The sequence below is a fragment of the Pavona decussata genome, unplaced genomic scaffold, assembly GCF_977016875.1.
Source record: "Pavona decussata unplaced genomic scaffold, jaPavDecu1.1 SCAFFOLD_215, whole genome shotgun sequence".
Taxonomy (NCBI): domain Eukaryota; kingdom Metazoa; phylum Cnidaria; class Anthozoa; order Scleractinia; family Agariciidae; genus Pavona; species Pavona decussata.
Genome location: NW_028145620.1, coordinates 731,502 through 752,216, shown reverse-complemented (window position 1 = coordinate 752,216; position 20,715 = coordinate 731,502). Strand labels below are relative to the sequence as shown.

Sequence of the window (20,715 nt, the reverse complement as noted above, 5' to 3'; positions counted from 1 at the left end):
CGCACTACGACTGTTCGTTCAGCCATGAAATCACCTTTCCGGGAGACTTGAACAGGTAGCACATGCGTATTCTTCGACATCCAATCCAAGATGGCGTCACAGTCACGTTGGCCGGCGTGAAGTGTCCCTTCTCGTAAACGCGGAATGAAATCACGTTGCCATACCGGTTTGGAACTCGCACCGGTGCGCGTTTTCACATATAAACGTTCCCTTAGTTATTATCAAACAAGGCCTCCCCACTTTGAAAGTTTGAATGTGGGTAAGGTTAACTAGTGGTACCTATAACTGCCGACAGTGAGCGGTTTTACGGAGATGCTTTGCTTTGTTTGTCTTTTAGTGACGCAATGTTTAGACATGGCCTAACTAAAGCGCGTTTGATTTCAAATAATTTAATTACCAAACATACTGTAGCCTAAATAGTTTCTAGCGAGAGGTCTGATTGGAAGTCTCACGTAATAGCCACTCAGAGCCTTTAAACGCCAGTCACGTCACTTTTGATACCCACGTTTGGTGTCACGCATTCATGCTTTAAATGCAGCCGACGGTAACACATTGCCAAGAGCAAGCAAGGACTCCAATAAATATATCTTATTCGATGGTTTTACATATAATACGCGCGGATATTTTGCGAGTTGCGTAGTATTTTTCCGAGCCCCGAAGGGGCGAGGAAAAATACGAGCAATGAGCAAAATGTCCGCGAGTATTATATGTAAAACCATCGAATAAGAGATTTATTATTCCACTACAAAAAGATTTTGCTATTTTGGCTTCTCTGTTTTGGTAACAGTTTTCAAATGCACCCGGCATCAACTGTCCATCGGTATATGGCGCGTACGAATGATGTAAACAACACAGAAGGCCAGTTAAATGTCTTTAATTTGATTAGATAAAATGAAAAGATAAATGACAAGTGAAACTTGTTTTCGAGTCTGCATCGTTTCAAAAACTATTCTTCGTCCAGTCCGGACATTGTTGCTCCTTTTTTCTGCCTTTTCCGTCCGTATTCGCTCTGTTGTAAACCGGTCAAACCGGGACACTACAGTGTATTACGGTCTCATATTTTGCGCGTTCTCTTGACCTTATTTGGTGAAATGACATAATAGTGGAATAATAAAAACTATTAATGTGGACTATTCCCTTTCTCGTTTAGGCGGACTGTATTGTCATAGTTGGTGTAGCGGACAACAGACCTACAGTTGGACAGGTATTGGGGAGAATGAGTTTGTAGCTTTGGTTTTTGAACGGAGTAGACGACATGGAAGGTCGTCTCTTCCTATTGTTGCAGTAGCTGTAACTACTGTTATAAAGAATATTTTTCAATTTATGTTTCTTGATAATATTACTCGACAATGACGTTAAGCGAACGTCGACTGAAACGTCGTCGCATTTGAAACTTTTGACCAAGAGGATTTTAAACTTTTCAATTTTTTCGCAATGTTTTATAGTTAAATTGTTTAACAAATCTCTTGTTCTACGTAATTTGTGTTTCGCTTGCTAAAATACGTAAACTAAAGGCCTACAAAATTTATAAAGCATTAAAAATACCCACACACAACTCTTCGTTTTGACTTTTCCCAGCCATGACGATGACTTACTAAAAACATTTTTTTTTGTTGAACAGTCATTAGTTATTTTTTTTTCTTAAACAGTGTGCGTGTGTCAGTTTATTGGCAGCTTGTAACTTTCTTCAGCCTCTGTAACACATTTTTTTTTGTGCGGTAGGTTTAATTGTTTTTCTTCCTTTTTTTCAGCTTGAGATGCAGCTGGAAAACATCGGCGTTCGTTCTCAAAAGGAGCTCATTCTCCTGCACCGTGAAGACGCCTCCAAAGGATTCCGCATTTCAAATACTGTAGACTGGCTCAACGCGCGAGGCTGGATATGCGCTCATCATCATGTTAGTTTATAACTTTACTGTTACATCTTTTTGTTGTTGTTGTTAATAAGTAAATTTTTTTCCAATTCACGAGAGCACCTGATGCTGCAGTAATACAGTGTAGTTACAAAGTTAGTTAAGTTAAATAGCAGTAACAATTTACGAAAGAAAATTTTTAAAAAAAAGTTTAAGACAAAGTCGGCGAAAAGGAAATACGGACAAACCATCCCAGCAGCAAAACAAGAAGGAGAGGGAATCAACGTAATTGACTGTGTTTAGTACCCACGAGGCTACACGAATGATAAATAAATAACTGTCTTACGGAACTCGTGGATAAACAAGCTATATACTTACTTAAGGTGTAGGGATACTTCTAATCTGCTTCACGGTGAAGAAACCGCTCGAAGCACCGGCCATGATGGCTACCGATGAGCCCACTGCAACTTACCTTACCGTAGGTAACGAAGGTGGTGGATTACTCATTTTCATTCTCATCGCAGGTTCGATGTCCAAAGAAAATTTTTGGAAGGCGGCCTTTGTCTGAAAAGGTAGGAAACCATAAGTGTGAACGTTTGAAACATTCATGTATGTGCTCTTTAATAATGCATTTGTTTTGTTCATTTTGGTGACTGCAGTTCGCACAGGATCCCTCAAGTTACCCTACACCAGACAAGTGAGTGAATTCGCCAGTTCTGTATTCTTTCTTTTTCCACTGAAGAGGTACTGGACCATGATTCATAAACGAATATTTGGTTTAATCAACTGGGTTGGTAAGGTAATTTGGCTACTGTAGATTCCGTCTGAGGAAGGGCTTACGCTCGAAACGTCAGCTCTGGAATCTCTGTACGGTGACGAATTTACTTTGTCTACGTATTTGAAAATATTCCTTTCCGCTCCCCCATCAACGCAGCTCCACAGTTTCCCTAGAAACTAACTTTTCAACTGGATTCATAAAACCATCTTAATTGCGATAAAATTTGTTCTGAGTATTGTTTTAATACAAAAGCCTGTTGTTTAGAAGCTAACTTAGCTGAGGAGAGCTGTATGAATACGGCCCTGGCTGAACGTAAAACAAGGCGATTTTATAGGTATTGCTTGCCAACACTTTTCATCGGTTTCTGTGAGCAAGGTTTGTAATGTCTAGCGATTGTTACACAGAATGTGTGGATGAAAATTCGAGAAAAAAAAATTAACACCAAGTTTTATAGGTGCTACGCGTCTCGTTCGTACCGTGGACACGTATGTGTTGTGAGGTTTAATATTGCAGTGTTTGATTTTATGGAAAAGACCTGCATTATGCAACTGTTTAGTTACTCACCTTGACAAACTCTTTTTTCTCCATTGACAAAAAAAACACTTCTTCCCGTCGGGGGTTTGGGTGTCTTCTATGAATGTAACCTGAAACCCTTATGAAGGGGAACCAATCAGATTGTGGGTATTTGGTTCATATCCGAGAGCTCCCCTGGCAATAAAGTCCTGTTATTTTAAACCTCCCGACTAAAGCGCTCTTTTCAAGCCAAGTCGTGCTGATAAGAAACCGCTCGTGATATCTCGGAAATGCACAGAAATAACCTACCTATATCGCGAGTAACAATTTTCGACGTATTTCACTCCTACAGAAACTCGGATTTTTCACGTCTCGCCCGAAGACTGACAGGGACATCCGTTGGATTGATTCTTGGCGGAGGCGGAGCCAGGTAAATACTTTAACTATTTTCATCTTTGATTTTTCATCTTTGATAAGGTAAATACGTTTCTTATTCATTTCATCTCAGGAAGGAGGTTAATAAGATCTCTCTCTTTTAGTCCTTTGAGCCCCCAGTGGGGCATAGGGCCGCAGGTTAATAAGATCCGAGCCTTGAAATTAGACTTTTGAACTAAAACAAAGATGTGTTCTGTGTGGCATCTTTTTTCTATTTTTTTCCTGTCAGGGGATTATCCCATGTTGGAGTCATCAAAGCGTTAGAAGAAGCAGGTAAGTCCTTTTTATGTATTTATTTACTTATGTATTCATTTATTTATTTATTTATTTGTTTGTTTATTTATTTATTTATTCGGCACTGAAGGTGATGTTACTCGATATTCCTTCTGTAAGATTTAATGGCAAACCCTTGCAGTTTTTTTTTCCTGACAGTTGTGTGGTTTATAAAGCGGTAAATTCACATTGAGAGGGGCGAATAACCCAGACTAAAACGAGCACAATACCCCCCGAGGTTCATTTTCTCTATGATTCTCTATGATTTCTCTATGATTCGCCCCCTTCAAGTTAACGAGCAGACCTCTATTCCGTTCAGAGGACAGCCCCAATGAAATTCGTACCGCTCATGCTTATTTGAATAACAATGCGTAATTTGACAGGCCTAAAACATTGCATTTACTGCAAGTGAATGTCGCGAGAACAATAGGCATTTTGGGCGATGAGCGTGAACCATAGTTAATTAAGGGACTCGTTATGAAACCTTCAAGTTAACGAGCAGACCTCTATTCCGTTCAGAGGACAGCCCCAATGAAATTCGTACCGCTCATGCTTATTTGAATAACAATGCGTAATTTGACAGGCCTAAAACATTGCATTTACTGCAAGTGAATGTCGCGAGAACAATAGGCATTTTGGGCGATGAGTGTGAACCATAGTTAATTAAGGGACTCGTTATGAAACCTTGCCATGTCAACAATGGTGCTACAATTTATGTTGGAAGGGCCACGACCGTGCACAATCCTTCACAAGGTTTCATAACCATTGCCCTTTTTAACTATAGTGTCGGTGAACAGGGTTATTTTTAAGATAGTGAGCGGTAATAACGAGTTGAAACTTTCTTGCAGGGATTCCTATTGACATGGTGGGCGGTACCAGCATGGGATCTTTTGTTGGCGCAGCCTATGCCGAGTCCGGTGATGTCACCAAAATGTGCCAGAAGGTCCGCGAGTGGTCATTGGTAAGGGATCGTACTCTTCCTTGTCTTTCTCTCTCTATTCCTCACCGCCGTGCAGTACAGTCGAGCTAAGGCCCAATCTTAAATATAGTGGAACCCGGCTAACTCGAACTCCCAAGCTAAGGGAAATCAACATACTTCGAGTTAGCAAGGGTTCTAGTTAGCAGGGTTGGTGCTGAATTTCAAATTTCCTGTTAACAGTTAATAAAATATCGTCGTTGGTTTTATCACTCTTTTACAACCACGAGCCACTTGGGTACAATTAGTCTTTTTTGTAACAGCACTTTAGCTAACTCTTAGGTTGCGAATTATTTTTAGCCACAATTTTAAGAACATATAAAGGACAAAATAGTCTGAGATCTAGTTAAGGAGGTTTCCGTGCATAGAAAGCACGTTAACAAAACAATTTTGACATGTCAACCAGCTATGTTTTGACATTTTGAGGTTTACCGGCCGACGTCGACAGAGTTGAAATTGTCGGGCTCATTTGAGCCAAAGGAAAGTAAAATTAGTTCGAGTCAGCTGATGGTAAATGACTGAAAATTGGGGTCAAATGCAGGGAAAATAGGATTTTGTTCGAGTTAGTTAACTGAGTTTGAGTTAGCGCGGTTCTACTGTGTGGTGCCTAACAGTCATTTTTTTTTTCTTCATTTCTAGGACATGACGTCAATTTTCAAGAAAATCCTGGATCTAACGTATCCGTTCACCTCCATGTTTTCCGGTGAGATGATGATGATGATGATGATGATGATGATGATGATGATTGTTATTATTATTTATTTTTGTCTTACCTTCGTCTGCTACCTTATTCCTGGCGTTGACTTATCATTTTCCCTTGTCTGCAGGAAGCGGATTTAATGCGAGCATAAGAAGTACATTCGGAGAGCGGCAAATTGAGGTACATTATCCGTCTATTATTATACACTATATGTTACAAGCGGATGACTGTAGTCCATTAAGTTGCGTGTTGTGGGCTTTTGGTGTACCGTTGAGCACATCGCCCATTAGAAATGAAATTCAGTAGTTTGAAACCTGTAACCAGTTTTATGAAAGACAGTGGAACGACTTGAGTTGACGTCGACAGCTCATGCTGATCGCGTCAAGCGTAACTAATTTGGACATGTCACAATGTCGGATGTGCGACTAGTTTTGGATTGGGTGGCAACATCTTGCAGAAACAAAGTGCCGAAGGAAGCAAATTTCCAGAAAGTGGAACTCGTTGTTGAGCGACTTACGTGGAGAAAAGAAAAAATCTATTTCAAAAAGTCACAAGCTTTTAATGGTCAAACGGAGGCTGTAGGAGTTACGACTCTTAACATCTTTTATCTGTCCGTTTGGTGACGAGCATTAGAAGACTTTGTTAGCGAGTTGGCCTTTCTAAGTTGCGATCGCTTGCATCTCCGTTTTTCTCCGGAACACCTGGCTTTCTCTGAGTTACATTATAGACCATTTGTGACAAATTATTTTGAAAGCCTTAAGGTAGGGCTACACTATTCAATGCTTCTTGTAGCGTGTCTCGCAACGAGCAAAAATCGACTGCTGGAGAAAGGGGCTGCTACCAAAATTGAGCTGCGGCGTCGCGAGATAAGCTACAGGAAACCCGCGGGCACAACATTGCGAAACTTGCATTTCGGTTCTAACTTTTGCTACGATCGCGCCAACGCTGCAACAATTTTTTTTTCAAAGCGTAGACTAGTGTGGCAAGTTTCCTTCAACTTTTTTAAACAATTTATTTATCATTGTTATTATTTATAGATTTACTTGTTTGTTTGTTCTCGTCTGCTTGTTCGTTTTTGTTTTGCACAAATCAGCGCCAGCATCAATAATCCTTTTTGAGTGTATTCTTTCTTTCAATTGCAAACCGTTGGGTTGACTGGCTGTAAATTGTTTTTTTTTTTTTTATTGTTTTTTGTTTTGTTTTTTTGGTTATTAAATGAATTCTAACCAAATTGATTCTGCACTGATATTGTCAGTGTTTAAGGACAAAATCAGTTCAGGTTTGTGTTCAGCTGTTAATTTGACGGTTTCTCTGCAGGATCTATTGCTGCCTTACTTTTGTATCACGACTGACATCACTTCATCGAGAATGAGAGTGCATACCGACGGTAAGTCGTATTTTGATTGATCCACACAGTATAAACTGAGTTTTGGAAGTGTAAACTGCATCAACAGGGAGACCCTGTTTGTAGTTTATAAAGAGAACCTATTGAAGACAGCTTTTCAAGGACAGAAACAATACGAACAACCGAGAAGTTATGGATCTGCTTTCATATGTCTGTCTCTCCAAGCAAATTTACGAAAGAAAGGATTGTGCTACCTGCAAAATTAACCAACATCTGTTGACCTTTTCAGGGTGTCTATGGCGTTATATCCGCGCCAGCATGTCCCTTTCAGGGTACCTTCCTCCGCTGTGTGATCCAAAAGACGGACATCTCTTATTGGACGGTGGATACGTCAATAATTTACCTGGTGAGTGTATTCTTTACTCATGTAATATTCTCGATTCAGTCTTTTTGTCAAACAGTACCTTTTAGATTGGAAAAGAGCCTTAGCATCAGGAGGCTGACAGTCTAAATTTTACTATATGTAGTCGTTCTTCTATTCTCCTACAGCATTCAAATTTTTTTTCGATTTGAAATAAACCTGCTCTTAGAGTCATGATAAAATTCATCTTCTGGGGAAAAAAATGAGACGGGGGAGGGGTAGATGATTCGTTTAAGGGTCGTTTACATGTGGAAAAACGATGGCGGGGCGCTAACAAAAATAAGTACAGTTCTATGCGAGTTTTACCTATTCCTTCCTGGGTGCATTCACGCCTCTTATCCCAAAAAGAAACCAAAAGAGTAGTCGTGTCCACCCAATTGTTACGTGTAATCGACTCGCTAAGGCCTTACCGTACCTCAGTGTTTTTAGACCAAGCATGCTTCATTTAGCGATCAGTTGTCTAGCTGGTTTCATTATGAGTCAATCAATCTATTTGGCGTGTGTTTCCGTTTTAAGGATTGTGTAGCCTAAATACGTGCACATGTAAAGGTAAAATGCAAAGCACGTTAAGGAACAGGAATAGAAATTAGCACTCGAAATTCTGTGCACCACTGAAGTTGTGTTCCTCGCTTCTTTGTAGTACAGTCGACTCCCGATAACTCGAACCATTAATGGAAATTGAAAAAGGTTCGTATTATCAGGAGTTGAAAACAAATGACCTGTCATATAGTGTCACCTTTGAATAAAATTTAATTATAGAGAAGTCGAGTGAAAATGGAACAATATTTCCAAATTATAAATGAGAACGTAACGTAACGTGAAACAAAGCAAAGCAAAGAAGCAGGAAAAGAGTAGGTACTGCGAACTTGAACTGGACTGGCACGTTTTGTTAATACAAAAAAAAAAAAAGGCAAAGAATACAAAGGCTGCTTTAAAATAAATTCAACGTTTTGAACTGCAGTACTGTTTGTTTTGACCTGTCACGTCTTGACAAACAATTATATAGAAAGTGACATCAAGGGAAACATAAAGTGCTTCGAGTTAGCGGTAGGTTCGAGTTACCGAGGGTGAAATTACCGTGAATGTATGACGGAAATCCAGGGGAAACCGATTTTGGTTTGAGTTAGCGCGAGGTTCGAGTTAGCGAGCGTTCTAGTTATCGGGAGTCGACTGTATACATAGTGTTTTAATAAAGAAAATTCCCTCCATCCATTCATATGTACTTGTGGTTACCACCTTCATTTTATGGTATTTGTTTTTAGCTGATGTGATGAAAACCATGGGCGCTCAGACGATCATAGCAATCGATGTAGGATCGGAGGATCCCGACGACCTAACGAACTACGGTGACCAGTTGTCGGGTTGGTGGCTATTGTGGAACAAGTGGAATCCTTTCGCGGAAACCGTTAAGGTAATGGAATTCGGCAGCATCACCTCCACTGGCTCTGGTGCAAATTGTAAGGTCCATTAGAGCCTTTCCACTCCCTGATTTTCGTGAAAAGAAGAAATGGGAACTTCTACAGACAGGCTAAAATACATTGCAAAATATCAACAAGTAAACTCGATTACGAAACAAGTATCATTATCAATAACACTATACAGCAACCAAACCGAATCACAAAGAAATGACGTGAATCAAATTGCTATTTGTCTTTAATTTTGACCCCCCCCCCCCCCCGAAAAAAAGGCGATATTACGGAGCTTGAAATCACCGCTAAACGGACAAAATTCTGACTCAAGCCCGCAATGACTTTAAACACGGGTGCTAACTTTCCCTCAGAGACAACAGGTAGATTGGATTCGCTTCGAAATATTGAGATGCTGTTGCCTTTTAAATCCTCTACAAAAGATCAAATTAAGATAAGAATGGTATCACCTCCCATCACTGAAATGTTATTAATGAAAAAAAAAAATCGTTTTTTTGTTTCAGATTCCTGACATGGCGGAAATTCAGTCCCGTTTGGCGTATGTGTCGTGTGTCAGACAACTCGCCGAAGTAAAAGAAAGTAGTTACTGCGAGTACATTAGACCTCCTATTGACAGGTAATCAATACACTGCTTGATACATTGACTGACGTGGTGATTTGTTGATTGAAGAATAGCGAGATTGGTTAGTTTTTTTTTCTTTTTTGTGGATTTGGGAAATACTTGCATATTTACTCGTGGTTGTTTCGTTTCTTGATCCTGATTGATTGATTGATTGATTGATTGATTGATTGATTGATTGATTGATTGATTGATTGATTGATTGGTTGAGTGATTGAGTGATTGAGTGAGGGATTGATTGGTTGATTGATTGAATGATTCATTGATTGACTGACTGATAAATTTGATTGTGGGCTGACAGGTTCAAGACATTGGAGTTTGGACGCTTTGATGAGATTGTGGTAGGTTAAACTTAACTGAATAACAGGTACAAGTAAAACTCCCTCAGTGAGCAAATGGCGCCTTTTTAGCCATTAGCCATTTTTTCACTTTTTACTACTGTAACACGAGCAATTTTTTTTTTTACTTTTTACCACTGTAACGCGAGATTGCCATCGTTTAGTCAGGTACAGTGGCACTGTTGAGTGCCCCCAGTATGTATTAAAAAAATTTCGCGATTCTCTTTTTCTCAACTGGCTCCTTTTAAGTATAAGATTGTTTGATACCATCTGTTTTAAATATGCTGTTTGTTTTGCTTTTGCTACTGTTGTTGTTGATGATGATCAAGTACGCTGTAGAGAAGGCCAACGTTTAATCTGCTGGACAGAGACATAATGTAATAAACAAATACTGTTAAAAACAAACAAACTAAAATAGGAACGCCATAATGCATATCAACTGTCGAAAAAGAGAACAGTGTTTTTGATCTTACCTTTTCCTCTCAGGACGTGGGTTATCATCACGGCAAGACAGTGTTTAGCGGCTGGGTCAAAGGAAACAGATTACCCGAAATCCTCAGAGAGCACCAATCAAGGAGTCACATGACCCACGTGTACGCCACTGCACATCCTGATTGGAAGGTAAACTTTCCTTTTAAATCAATCTCCAAGGCCTTTTGGAAGATTCTCTTTTCTTGTTTGACGTGAATGGTACGGATGGAGTAGGCGCGTATTAAGGGTAATAAGCGATTGTTTATAAATATTTTCGTGTAAGGTATTTGAATTATTTGAAAATCGCACAGTCGTACCTGTAGTCATCTACGGTGTTTTTAAGTTTGGAGTTTTGCTGGCTGACTATTAGAATGAAACTTAATTCTTATCGGTCTCATTCAACATTGTCTGGTTGTAAAAGGGTGAGTCAACAGAGAATTGGTTTCCGTTGTAAGTACACACTTTAATATTGAGGATTGAGAATTTTATGAGGTCAACAGAGAATTGGTTTCCGTTGTAAGTACACACTTTAATATTGGGGATTGAGAATTTTATGAGGTTATTTACCAAGGGAAATTAAAAGGCCATGTCATTTTTGCGGAATGCTTCTGTATTGAAGTGTTTGGCTACTTACAATATAACACATTAGAATAAGTTTTCACAGCCCCAAAGAGAATAAGACGACCGGATAAGCGACCCATCCCGCCGAGGCGTTTCCTAACTTGTGATGTTGTCAGCTAATACATAACCAAACTTTAATTTAGTGGTGAAACAGAAACAGTAGTTAACGTTTGGTCAGTCTTGAATAGGACAACTACCAGAATCCTTCTGGTTTTTGTTTTCTCATGCTAATTAGAGCTATTGTTCTTTGCTGTCCACTGGGATTATAATATTTGAATTTGAAAAGGAAAACAAAATGAATTCTGGTAGTTGTAGTAAAATGACGCCATCATGAAAATGGCTTATTGTCGTTAATCGACCACCGAACAACTAGGCCGAGTTAATAAACGACACGTATTTGGGTGATTTAAATGAGAAAGTTCGTTTGTCTAATTCTACTACCTGATTTCATTCCTTCAAGATGTCCTCCAGCACTACCTTCACCAATTTAGCAGAGCAGATATCCCGGATTGAGCCTCCTTACCCTCACGACTGGTTGCCATACTCCTCCTCGGAAGACATGCTCAGCACCAGTGCCCCAGTTGGTCACCATATGTTTTCGGCCTCCGAAGACGACGACGAATACGAAGATGACGAGACCGTGGTGCGTGTAAGACCGAGAACAGGGTCCCTTTCCGAGCATGAAGATCTACTAGCTCTTAAGGCGCAGGCGCAGGCGCAAGCAGTAATTAGGCGCGAAGAAGCTGGATATGACGTAAGTAAATTTGATTTGTGTCACACGGATTCCTGCTTGGTGGAACATTATTTTTGTGGGTTACTGTTGTCTCTTTTGAGTCTTTGCTTGTGGTTTGATCTGTCAAATAAAAGCTATTGAGCAGACTTTTCATAAAAAAAATTGTCAAGCATAAAAACAGAAAAACAAAACCAAAAATGAAATTAGAGTTAGGAACTAATTTCTATTAGATCATTTGATCATTTCATTGATTCATTGATTCATTGATTGATTGATTGATTGATTGATTGATTGATTTGCAGTCGGATGATACCTATCTGCGAAGACGAATGCACCCACTCAGAGTCAACAGTGATTCGTAAAACTCCAGAAACCTTTGCAGAGGAGCGCAGATTCCCTGGGTTTCTTTGTTCTCTTCAGCTGGACTCTCAGTTGGACCTGGAGCGAATGGGGCTACGGACCGTTAATACCGTCCCCATCCTATCTCGACGCTTCGTGAGAGAACTGCTGCTCGAATTCGTTGTGACTTCTAGGTCATTTGTCATGATTGTCACAAATTGTACTACCGCGCCTTTTTGACGTTTACAATCGCATACATTTAGTTTTGATACCAAAATCGCTTTGGCTAAGATAGTCAACTCCGCTTTGCTATTTAGATACAAGTGTCACGTGGGGTGTGAGCGTTGTTTCACTTTGTGTTATGAGTGAAATGTATTTTTCTCCGTGTGAGCTCTGGAGCTGCTGTGGTGCGTGATGTTTGTTTGTAACCGTGCGTGTGTCTTTGTGTGGCGGGGTGCGAGGAGGGGGGGGGGGGGGGGGGGTGGGGGGTTGGGGAGAGTCTTCTCTGTCAAGACAGCTGGTGAGCGCCGGTGACAAGCATGAGTATTTAGAAAAGGTGACGTTATCCTTAACTTCAAGCGAATTCCAAAGAGGAGCAATTCAATTTGAGGAGAGGTTCAACACACATAGAAACGTACTTAACATATCTCTTTGATTTGTTTTTAAAGTTTAAGCCACCATGAGTTATTTTTGTAGAACGAGTATATTTTAAAAGGCAACAGGCGGGTAACTGAGGCAAATTCTACACCGAAGTTTAGCATTGTAACAGAGGAATGTACCAGGTGAGAATATGGAACCTGGAATATTGCTTTAAAATTCTCCCATGCGAAAACTAATTTGTTTTTGTTTTATTTTCATTTCTGGCTATTTTCAGTGAGTTCTGTTTTCATCCGGATATCTGTTCGGTGTCATCAAACTTTGGGCAACATTTGAACTCAAAGAGTTAATTATATTTGAATTTCAAATGGCACTCTCTGGTAAATTATCAGACTCGCTTCTTTTAAAAATATTGAAACGCAAAGTTCTAATATTTGAAGTGATAAGGCTGTAAACTTTCCACTTTACTTTCAATTATTCTACTTATATTAGAACTATCATTACATATTCTAAACGTTAGGGCCGAGGGTTGGGTTGGGAAAGGCGATGGGAATAATCCATTTTACCTTTAACACCAATACAAGCACGGGAAACAGACATACCCGAAAAAATGACATTTTGGACTCACCAGAATCTCTACGTACGGTGTAATCAAGCCACTCTAAATGTTCTGATGCTTTACTGAAATTAATGTTTACTAGTCTATGGGTTTTTGTTTCCTGACTGCCTGAATTTTGTCTGGACATTGTCGGGTGTGAAATGATTCCTTGCTGTTTGTAATGAATACTCATTTTACAAATTCAAAGTTAACTCCACGCTTCTCGAGCGGTGTTATTTAATAGAAGGGTTAAATTGCTACAGATCAGTCGATTTGTAAGTTTGTTTAATAAAATAAATAAATCACGTTATTTAAGTGTCAATTTATTTAGCGCAGAGCACCTATTTGGGACACTTTCCAGATCGAATTAGAAATGTTGGTTTTTGAGGAGAGGGGAAAACCGGAGCACCTGGAGAAAACCTATCGGCGCCAGGCAAGAACCAACAACAAACTCGACCCATATATGACGCCGAGTCCGAGAATCGAGCCTGGGCCACATTGGTGGGAGGCGAGTACTCTCACCACTGCGCCATCCCTGCACCCCCTAATAACAAATGATTTTGTTTAGCTGTAAAACAGTTTTGTTCGTTATCTTTAAAAAGCTAGAGATCTATGTAGTAGTAGTGGTGTATCACTAACATCCTCCATCGGTATGTAACGACTTTTCTCATGCATTGGAAGAACATATGTGCGCAAGTGTACTCGGGTCTCTGCTTTCTGCTTACACAGTACAGTGGTATAACTTTTTTTCCTTCGCTTCCCCCACCCCATCCTCTTACCGAAAAGCCTGATAATGTACTCTTGGCTAAACGATAACTTGATGAGAAACTCTATGTCCACCTATATTCGCAAATAATTTTGAGTTTGCTATTATTGCCATTTGATCAAACATAGTGTATTATCTTGAGTTGTAACTCGTCTATTGTGTTATTTTAATTTCGATGAAACACACTTTTGGTACTTGAATCGCAAAAGCAGTTTTCTACTTGAGTTGCAAGAGCAGTATGATATTTTACACAGCAGAAACTTCTTGGAGAACCTTTCCAATCTGTAATTCAATTTCTTCGCTGTTAAATACTACCTACCGAAGACACGGAATTAGCGACTTTTCACTGGTATTCTGCTATGCCACTTAGCCACTTACTAAATTTTCCAGAGAGAAAAAAGGAAAGAAAGCAAGCAAGCAAAAACGAACGGACGCAAGCAAGCAAGCACGAACGAATGAACGAAAGAAAGAGAAAGAAAGAAAGAAAGAAAGAAAGAAAGAAAGAAAGAAAGAAAGAAAAATAATTATTAAAATAATATCATGCAAAATGCGTGCGCTTGTACGTCCAAGTCTGATTCAGCTTCAAGCTGTTAGCTTCTGTTCTACATCTCACATTAACAAAGAAAGAAAAAATTTTCTCAGAGATCAAGCCCGCAGACTTCTGGAAATTGTAATAGAAAAACAAAAAAGGCAATAAACTCAAACTCGATTCTTGTACTAAATAACCTCCGCATAATACGATAAGTAGTACCAAGCTGTTGCCAACTATGAAAGCTGGATGTAAATTAACTTGGTATTTGACACATTTTGGCGTTGAAAGACGTAACCTATTAAATTTATATTCGTATATGTCATCTAATCTAAAACTTGTCTGCAAAAGCAGTTTAATGTCGCTGTTATTAATTTTAATTACTTGTTTTTGTTATTTGCCGTCGAGCTCACGTTTATGAGCACGTCCTGCACCCTACTAAAGACGTTTTGCTGGCTTCGCGTATAAGGTGTCGTTTTGTTGCCGCTAGTCAAAAATTGTTGACAAGCTTTTTTCGTGAGGTAAGTTAGCTGATCAAAAATGTGAAAAAGTATTGCTTTCAGGTCAGGAAAACGCTCAAGAATCTGCTATGTCGTGTTATCAGTATCTGGTAGCGGGAGCTAACTGGTCTTGCTCTCACGGAAGGCAAATTGTTTTCTTTGGCATCTTTGATGTCTGCTATTTTGAGATTTATTACTTGTATACTGACGGAAGAATATGCTGTATGGGAGTTTTCTTGTTTCCAATTTATTGCGATGTTTGGACTGTTTTCGCTTATCGCTGAAAAAATATATTACTAAAGCGTAATTCCGTGTGTTTACTTTAATTTACGTCGTTCGTTTTAACAAGAATTTATTTAAGTCACTAAAGAAGCTTGAACTAAATGGGGGTGATAAAGAGACTTGTTTCCCTTTTCGCGTGCAGTGACGAAGCCGTTCACAGCTTACCCTTAACTAAGTTGCTGTACAAAAATGGCTGCGACTACGGATATAGTTCATCCAAGTTAACATACCCGTTGCCACTCAATGGAAATTCTTATGCATGTCAAGAGTGCATGTTCATGGCGATATCTTTTAGTAAACTAATGTTCATCGTTGGGTATTATACAAAATAGTGTAGTTGGCGGTCAAAAGCAGCACAACAAAGGCTATCAAAATTAGAAAAAATTAAAGAAATCACCATAGTATAAAGTGAAAATTCTTGCAATATTGCATTCAGTTCTCGCAAAATAATAGTAACTAAGTTTTGTTTACTTGACGTGTAAAAGTCCAACTCGAATTTACACCATTTCAGTGTTGCATTTAGCTATGGAACTGTAACATACAATTTTGGCTAAATTTATGGAGGAGAGGGGATAATGCTCATTGTGTATTTCATGAAACTGTCAACAAGCCTATTTAGAGCAGCGCTTTAACTGAAAATAATGGCACTGGAATTGAAAGGGAGATTTCGAATCACGTTTACGGTAAACAGTCGAAATGCCCACGTTAGGGCCGTAGCCAGTATGAGGCAAACCGAGGCACTTGCCTCAGTCATTGTTGACAAATTCACAAACAGTTAAATAAGTAAAAAAAATGTTAACGCAACATGATATCATGTTGAATGATAACGCAAATCAGGCAGTGCCCTGAATTACAGATGAGAAAAATGAAGCAAAAGTTCATGCTAACCAGGCAGCAGCTTCCCAAAGAAAACTGCCTTGTTTTCACGTGTTTTTCCGCCATTTCTCGAGTCTTCTGTCTTCTCTGATCAAGGTGAGAAAAAGCTATCAAAATGTAGTGTTCTATCAACAGTATTTTTTTTCAAAGAAAGCGGAAAGTAGTTGCTCCCATAACATGCTTTCAGTTCTTGTGAATAATCGAACCAAAATTTAACCTTGTTTTGGCATTACTAGTATTCAGCGAAGAACCTTTGTCTTTCATTCCATCTAGTAGAGATGGTGGTGTCAGTGAAGAAGCCACCGGAGATGGTCGGAAAGAAGTTGTAGAGGCGAAAACCGGACAAGCGGCAGCGCCACTAAGTACATGAAGCTGTTCGTGCGAGCCCAGCTTAAGCGCTCTCCGCAGGTTGAAGACCAGGTGCCGTTCATCGATGGGCTCTAACAGGCTGAATGGCCTTGCATTAGCCTATGTCCACAGCGAAATCCCTGTGGACCCGATCCTCTACAGCGGTGGGATGCTAGTGGGCAGAGGCGAATCGCGCTGGCATTTAACAGCTAACTTCGTTGCCATTTAGAAACGAAAATCCTCAAATGAGAACGGCCGAGACCAGGTTTTATGAGCCTGCGAGACTGAGCACCCCCCCCCCCCCCCCCCCAATAAACCCTTCTTTATACGAAACCTCTGGTCAGGCAAACCTGGCTTAGGCCGTTGCCTAGCAACAAACCGCCAACAAACACATTAAACAGCAAAATACAAGAACACAGAGCCCCTACTCATTTAAAAAGCCCCCTCCCCCCTTCCCCCCCCCCCCCCCCCAAAAAAGTCACTTCGATCTCTAGATCTAGATGGCCTTAAGGGCTCTTAGCGGCATTTTTGTCAAATAAGGTTTGATCCCAGTGTTTTGTTTAAACGTAATCATCATAAAGACCATAAATTGCTAGGCGGGGAATTCAACCATGGATATTGCCTTAGTCCTTACTTTTTTCTGGCTATGGCCCTGCACGTGACCATGTTAACCCCATATTTGCCGCTCGTTTGTCATTAGTTGGTTAGTCTTAGTATTTCTTATATATTATAATATATATATTTAGCCAAGCCTAAAAGCGGAGCTCCAATTTTTTTCATAACATTTATAGAAATCTGCTCATCGTATGAACGTAGTAACCTTACCAGTTCCTCATCCTTTCTGCAGTTATATCTACTTTTAGTGCATAGGCAGCAAACTGCCCATAAACAATGACAATGTAATACAGAGGGCGCAATTATTTAACGCTGATTTGTCGCAATCTCGTCCCCAGAGCCCCCGCGCGTGGGAACCAAGATTGCTAGTACCCAGATTCTTCGTACACACGCGCGAACTTCAATTTCATAAACAAAATATGGCGGACGATTTGGAGAATTTAGTTGTCTTGCTTTGTTCTAGAGATTTGGATAAAAATAGCTGTGTTTAGACGTCTTCCTACATTAGGATGGTGCATCTAATCAGCGTGGTGGATCAAGGAGCTTTTTAAGCGCTAGGAAACTTAGGAGAAGTTTTCAAATTTGGAGGCGATCGAAGTTTTCCTAGTCGCCTCATCTTATTTTTCCTGCGTGACTGTGTGAAAAATGTTCCGTTCTACAGCAGATCAGTTGGGTTGAAGGAAAATTTTTAGTGTGATAAATGTCAAAAGTAGAAGGGGTTTTCCTGTGTCGGCGAAAGGCAAAAGGTCCGACGGCTCTGTCAATCTAGTAGGTAAGGACTAACTTCAAATATTTGTCAGGTTATGTATGGATGCACACGCACCTTTGTACTAGGGGGAGCAATTTTCTAAAAGAAACCTTCGATGTTTAATCAAGATAATGTTAAAATTGTAAGTTAATACGGACAATAGTAGGCCAGTGTCGTTATATGAATTCATGTGGTCGGCTATATTACATAATATGCACAATACTAAGAGATCGTTTCAAAATGCGGACCAATTAAAAAACGAGTCATTAATCATGGGGATTTTCAAAATATTTTAAATTTCATCGTTTTCTAGTCAAATTGAGTGATTTTTTCTGTTGATGTTTAGGTTCTGTTTGAGGGAGATGCACATTGGAGAATGTTTGAATACAGGATAAATATTTCAAGTCAAATGACACAAAGCTATTTTTCTATTTTCTTTGAAATACTGCACTTGTAGCTGATTAATTCAATAAATTAGATTAAAAAGCTCATTTTAAAAATTTCTGTTTTTCCCAGGTTGATAGCCATTCTTGTACACATAGAGTTGTTTATTTTGGTTTTTGTAGAATCTCAAAACTAGGTGCTCAGTTCCACCAGCCTTTGATATTGATTTACTAGAGAGTCAAGATGTCTTTTTGCGAGGGAATAATCCAGACAATAGGAGGATTTGTTTAAGCGAAAAAAAAAATTTAGGGGTTAGGTGCACTTTAACTTAATCTACGTCTACATGTAAGAATGCAGTGTAATTTTCCCAATTTAAGAGTACAGACAATAAAAATGACATCAGATGTAACGCGCACACTTTCTCGACGAAAAAAATAGCCAATTCCACTCATACTTTTTCCATGTTATTGTAAAAAATAAATCGACGGCAGTTTTCTATGGTCTATACTCTTATAGACCATAAAATGTCCAAAACTTAGCAGCGAGACCACTCACCTGCGGCTCGTGGTTCCACTTGAGTTTTAAACATTTTGTGACGTCATTTTATGGTCTATAAGAGTATAGACCATAGAAAACTGCCGTCGATTTGTTAATTAGAGAGTGCATATTTTGTTGACCTCAATCCTAGGTTCTCCCTCCTTTACCAAGTTGGTGATGATATCATCTGCCCCTAAAAATTCTGCAGGGGGTGCCAGATTCAATTGTCCCAAGATCCTTTCATTCATGGCAATCAAGTTGGTTGTCCCATACAATCTCGACTCCAATCTGTGTAAGGAGTATGTTCTTTCTATGTAATTGTTGAGCGCAATAAATTTGGTAAGTCTAATAATTTATTCAACAGGAAAAAAATGTTTTTGCAGTCCCTAGCCATTTGCTACCTGGTTTTTAAAGTAAGCAAATTGTTTGACATGGAATCAAATAACACTTGGGTAATTAAATCCTCAACTGTCCCTGTCAAAATTTTTACCAAAAAAACCCATCAGGCAGTTATGGGGTCAGTTATCCCCAGCAGTTTTTTTAACAGGTTGCTACATGAGAGTTCACTCAAGGAGTAAAGTAAAGAAATAACACAACAATTAAGGGATAATGAAATTTTGTGCTGTGCAGTACTGATTATACAACTGGGAAATCAGATAATAATTATCTCTGGAGTGTAAATTTCTGTGTGGGAAGGAAACCACTTAAATTTCCCATTGCCCTAGTGAGTACATTTGGTCCATCAGTGATCAAAATCCTGGGGTAATGGGTTTGAATCCTGCCAAAGTCAAAGAGTTTTAATACTTTACCTTGCATGGACCACATTTCCTTACTGAGGTAATACTGAGAAGAAAATTAAGGGGCTTTCTTCACCACAAAAATTTCCCCTGCAGATTTCATTCTCTCGTTTCTCAATTTAAGTACAGGCCTTGCTTCAACCTATTAACCTTTTGTCTTTACATGCAAAATCCCAATTGAAGAAGTCATTAGACTGCTAAACATTACACCGCTGCAGCCTCAAACATCACTCCAGCTTCTGGATAGCACCTCATCTGAGAAGTCCCATTCATTTTTACACAGCAAGATTAACCTACCATGTATCATTTAATAAGCATTCTGCAAAAATATTTCTTACTTTACTTTTCATCATCTGGTTTTTCCGAGAAAAAAAATGGAAGGTACAAGCATGCTTAAAGAGAGTTGAGTGTGCATATAATAGTCCTCTTCTGAATTCACAAAATGATGTACAGCTAATATTTTGCTTAAAATATTGCAAATTAAAAGCATTTTATTACTTCATTCTTCAAAACAATCAGTGGTTTAAACTGTTCTTATATACAGCTGTAAATAAAGAAGATTTTACATAAACCCAGCGGACAGAATGGAAAAAGAAAATAATATTAGTGTTTTTCCTTATGTTACTGAAAAAGATGTATACCAGACTAGGTGATAAGGTTTAGAAAACTGTACCACTGGTCACTGATGTATTTATATTGCAAATTAAAAGCATTTTATTACTTCATTCTTCAAAACAATCAGTGGTTTAAACTGTTCTTATATACAGCTGTAAATAAAGAAGATTTTACATAAACCCAGCGGACAGAATGGAAAAAGAAAATAATATTAGTGTTTTTCCTTATGTTACTGAAAAAGATGTATACCAGACTAGGTGATAAGGTTTAGAAAACTGTACCACTGGTCACTGATGTATTTATGCATATGGGGGCCTATGATTATTTATAAAATTCTCCCTTTCATATTTTGGAAGCCCCCCACCCCCCCCCCCCCACCCGATGATGTTCTAAAATAAAAATTTTTTTTCCTGCCCCCCCCCCCCCACGTCATGAGCTATCCTGCAAACCATGGTAAAATACATGCCCCAGCCCCCCCCCCCCCCCCCCCTCTATCACCCTTTTTAACTTAAAACCTCCTCTAAAATGGAAAATACAAGCATTTTCTGGAGTCTTAACATTTAATGACATTTGCATTATAATTACCGGTAACTAATAAATTTCACTTTAAAAAATCCTTTACTAAAAATTAAAATGATAAAAAGGCTGACATTCACTGCATAGAGAATGCAGTGGTTTTATGTC

At 39.2% G+C, this 20,715-nt stretch overlaps 2 protein-coding genes across 3 annotated transcripts in view; both read left to right on the top strand.

Moving 5' to 3' along the window:
• The window catches only part of LOC146459875 (patatin-like phospholipase domain-containing protein 7), a 50,423-nt gene extending 38,131 nt beyond the window's left edge, over positions 1 to 12,292 (top strand). For both annotated transcript variants that reach the window (XM_085088646.1, XM_085088647.1), the window contains 17 exons: positions 1,151 to 1,204; positions 1,752 to 1,895; positions 2,375 to 2,422; positions 2,510 to 2,547; positions 3,494 to 3,571; positions 3,806 to 3,849; positions 4,698 to 4,810; positions 5,465 to 5,528; positions 5,653 to 5,705; positions 6,843 to 6,912; positions 7,160 to 7,276; positions 8,554 to 8,702; positions 9,222 to 9,334; positions 9,639 to 9,678; positions 10,162 to 10,296; positions 11,228 to 11,521; positions 11,803 to 12,292. In XM_085088646.1, the coding sequence (XP_084944772.1) occupies positions 1,151 to 1,204; positions 1,752 to 1,895; positions 2,375 to 2,422; positions 2,510 to 2,547; positions 3,494 to 3,571; positions 3,806 to 3,849; positions 4,698 to 4,810; positions 5,465 to 5,528; positions 5,653 to 5,705; positions 6,843 to 6,912; positions 7,160 to 7,276; positions 8,554 to 8,702; positions 9,222 to 9,334; positions 9,639 to 9,678; positions 10,162 to 10,296; positions 11,228 to 11,521; positions 11,803 to 11,862 (1,614 nt within the window). In that variant the 3' untranslated portion in view covers positions 11,863 to 12,292. The remainder of the gene's footprint in view (positions 1 to 1,150; positions 1,205 to 1,751; positions 1,896 to 2,374; positions 2,423 to 2,509; positions 2,548 to 3,493; positions 3,572 to 3,805; positions 3,850 to 4,697; positions 4,811 to 5,464; positions 5,529 to 5,652; positions 5,706 to 6,842; positions 6,913 to 7,159; positions 7,277 to 8,553; positions 8,703 to 9,221; positions 9,335 to 9,638; positions 9,679 to 10,161; positions 10,297 to 11,227; positions 11,522 to 11,802) is intronic.
• A 2,489-nt stretch (positions 12,293 to 14,781) lies between these two features.
• The window catches only part of LOC146459873 (uncharacterized), a 47,112-nt gene continuing 41,178 nt past the window's right edge, over positions 14,782 to 20,715 (top strand). The window contains exon 1 of the mRNA XM_085088765.1: positions 14,782 to 14,850. The gene's annotated coding sequence lies outside the window, so the exon portion shown is untranslated. The remainder of the gene's footprint in view (positions 14,851 to 20,715) is intronic.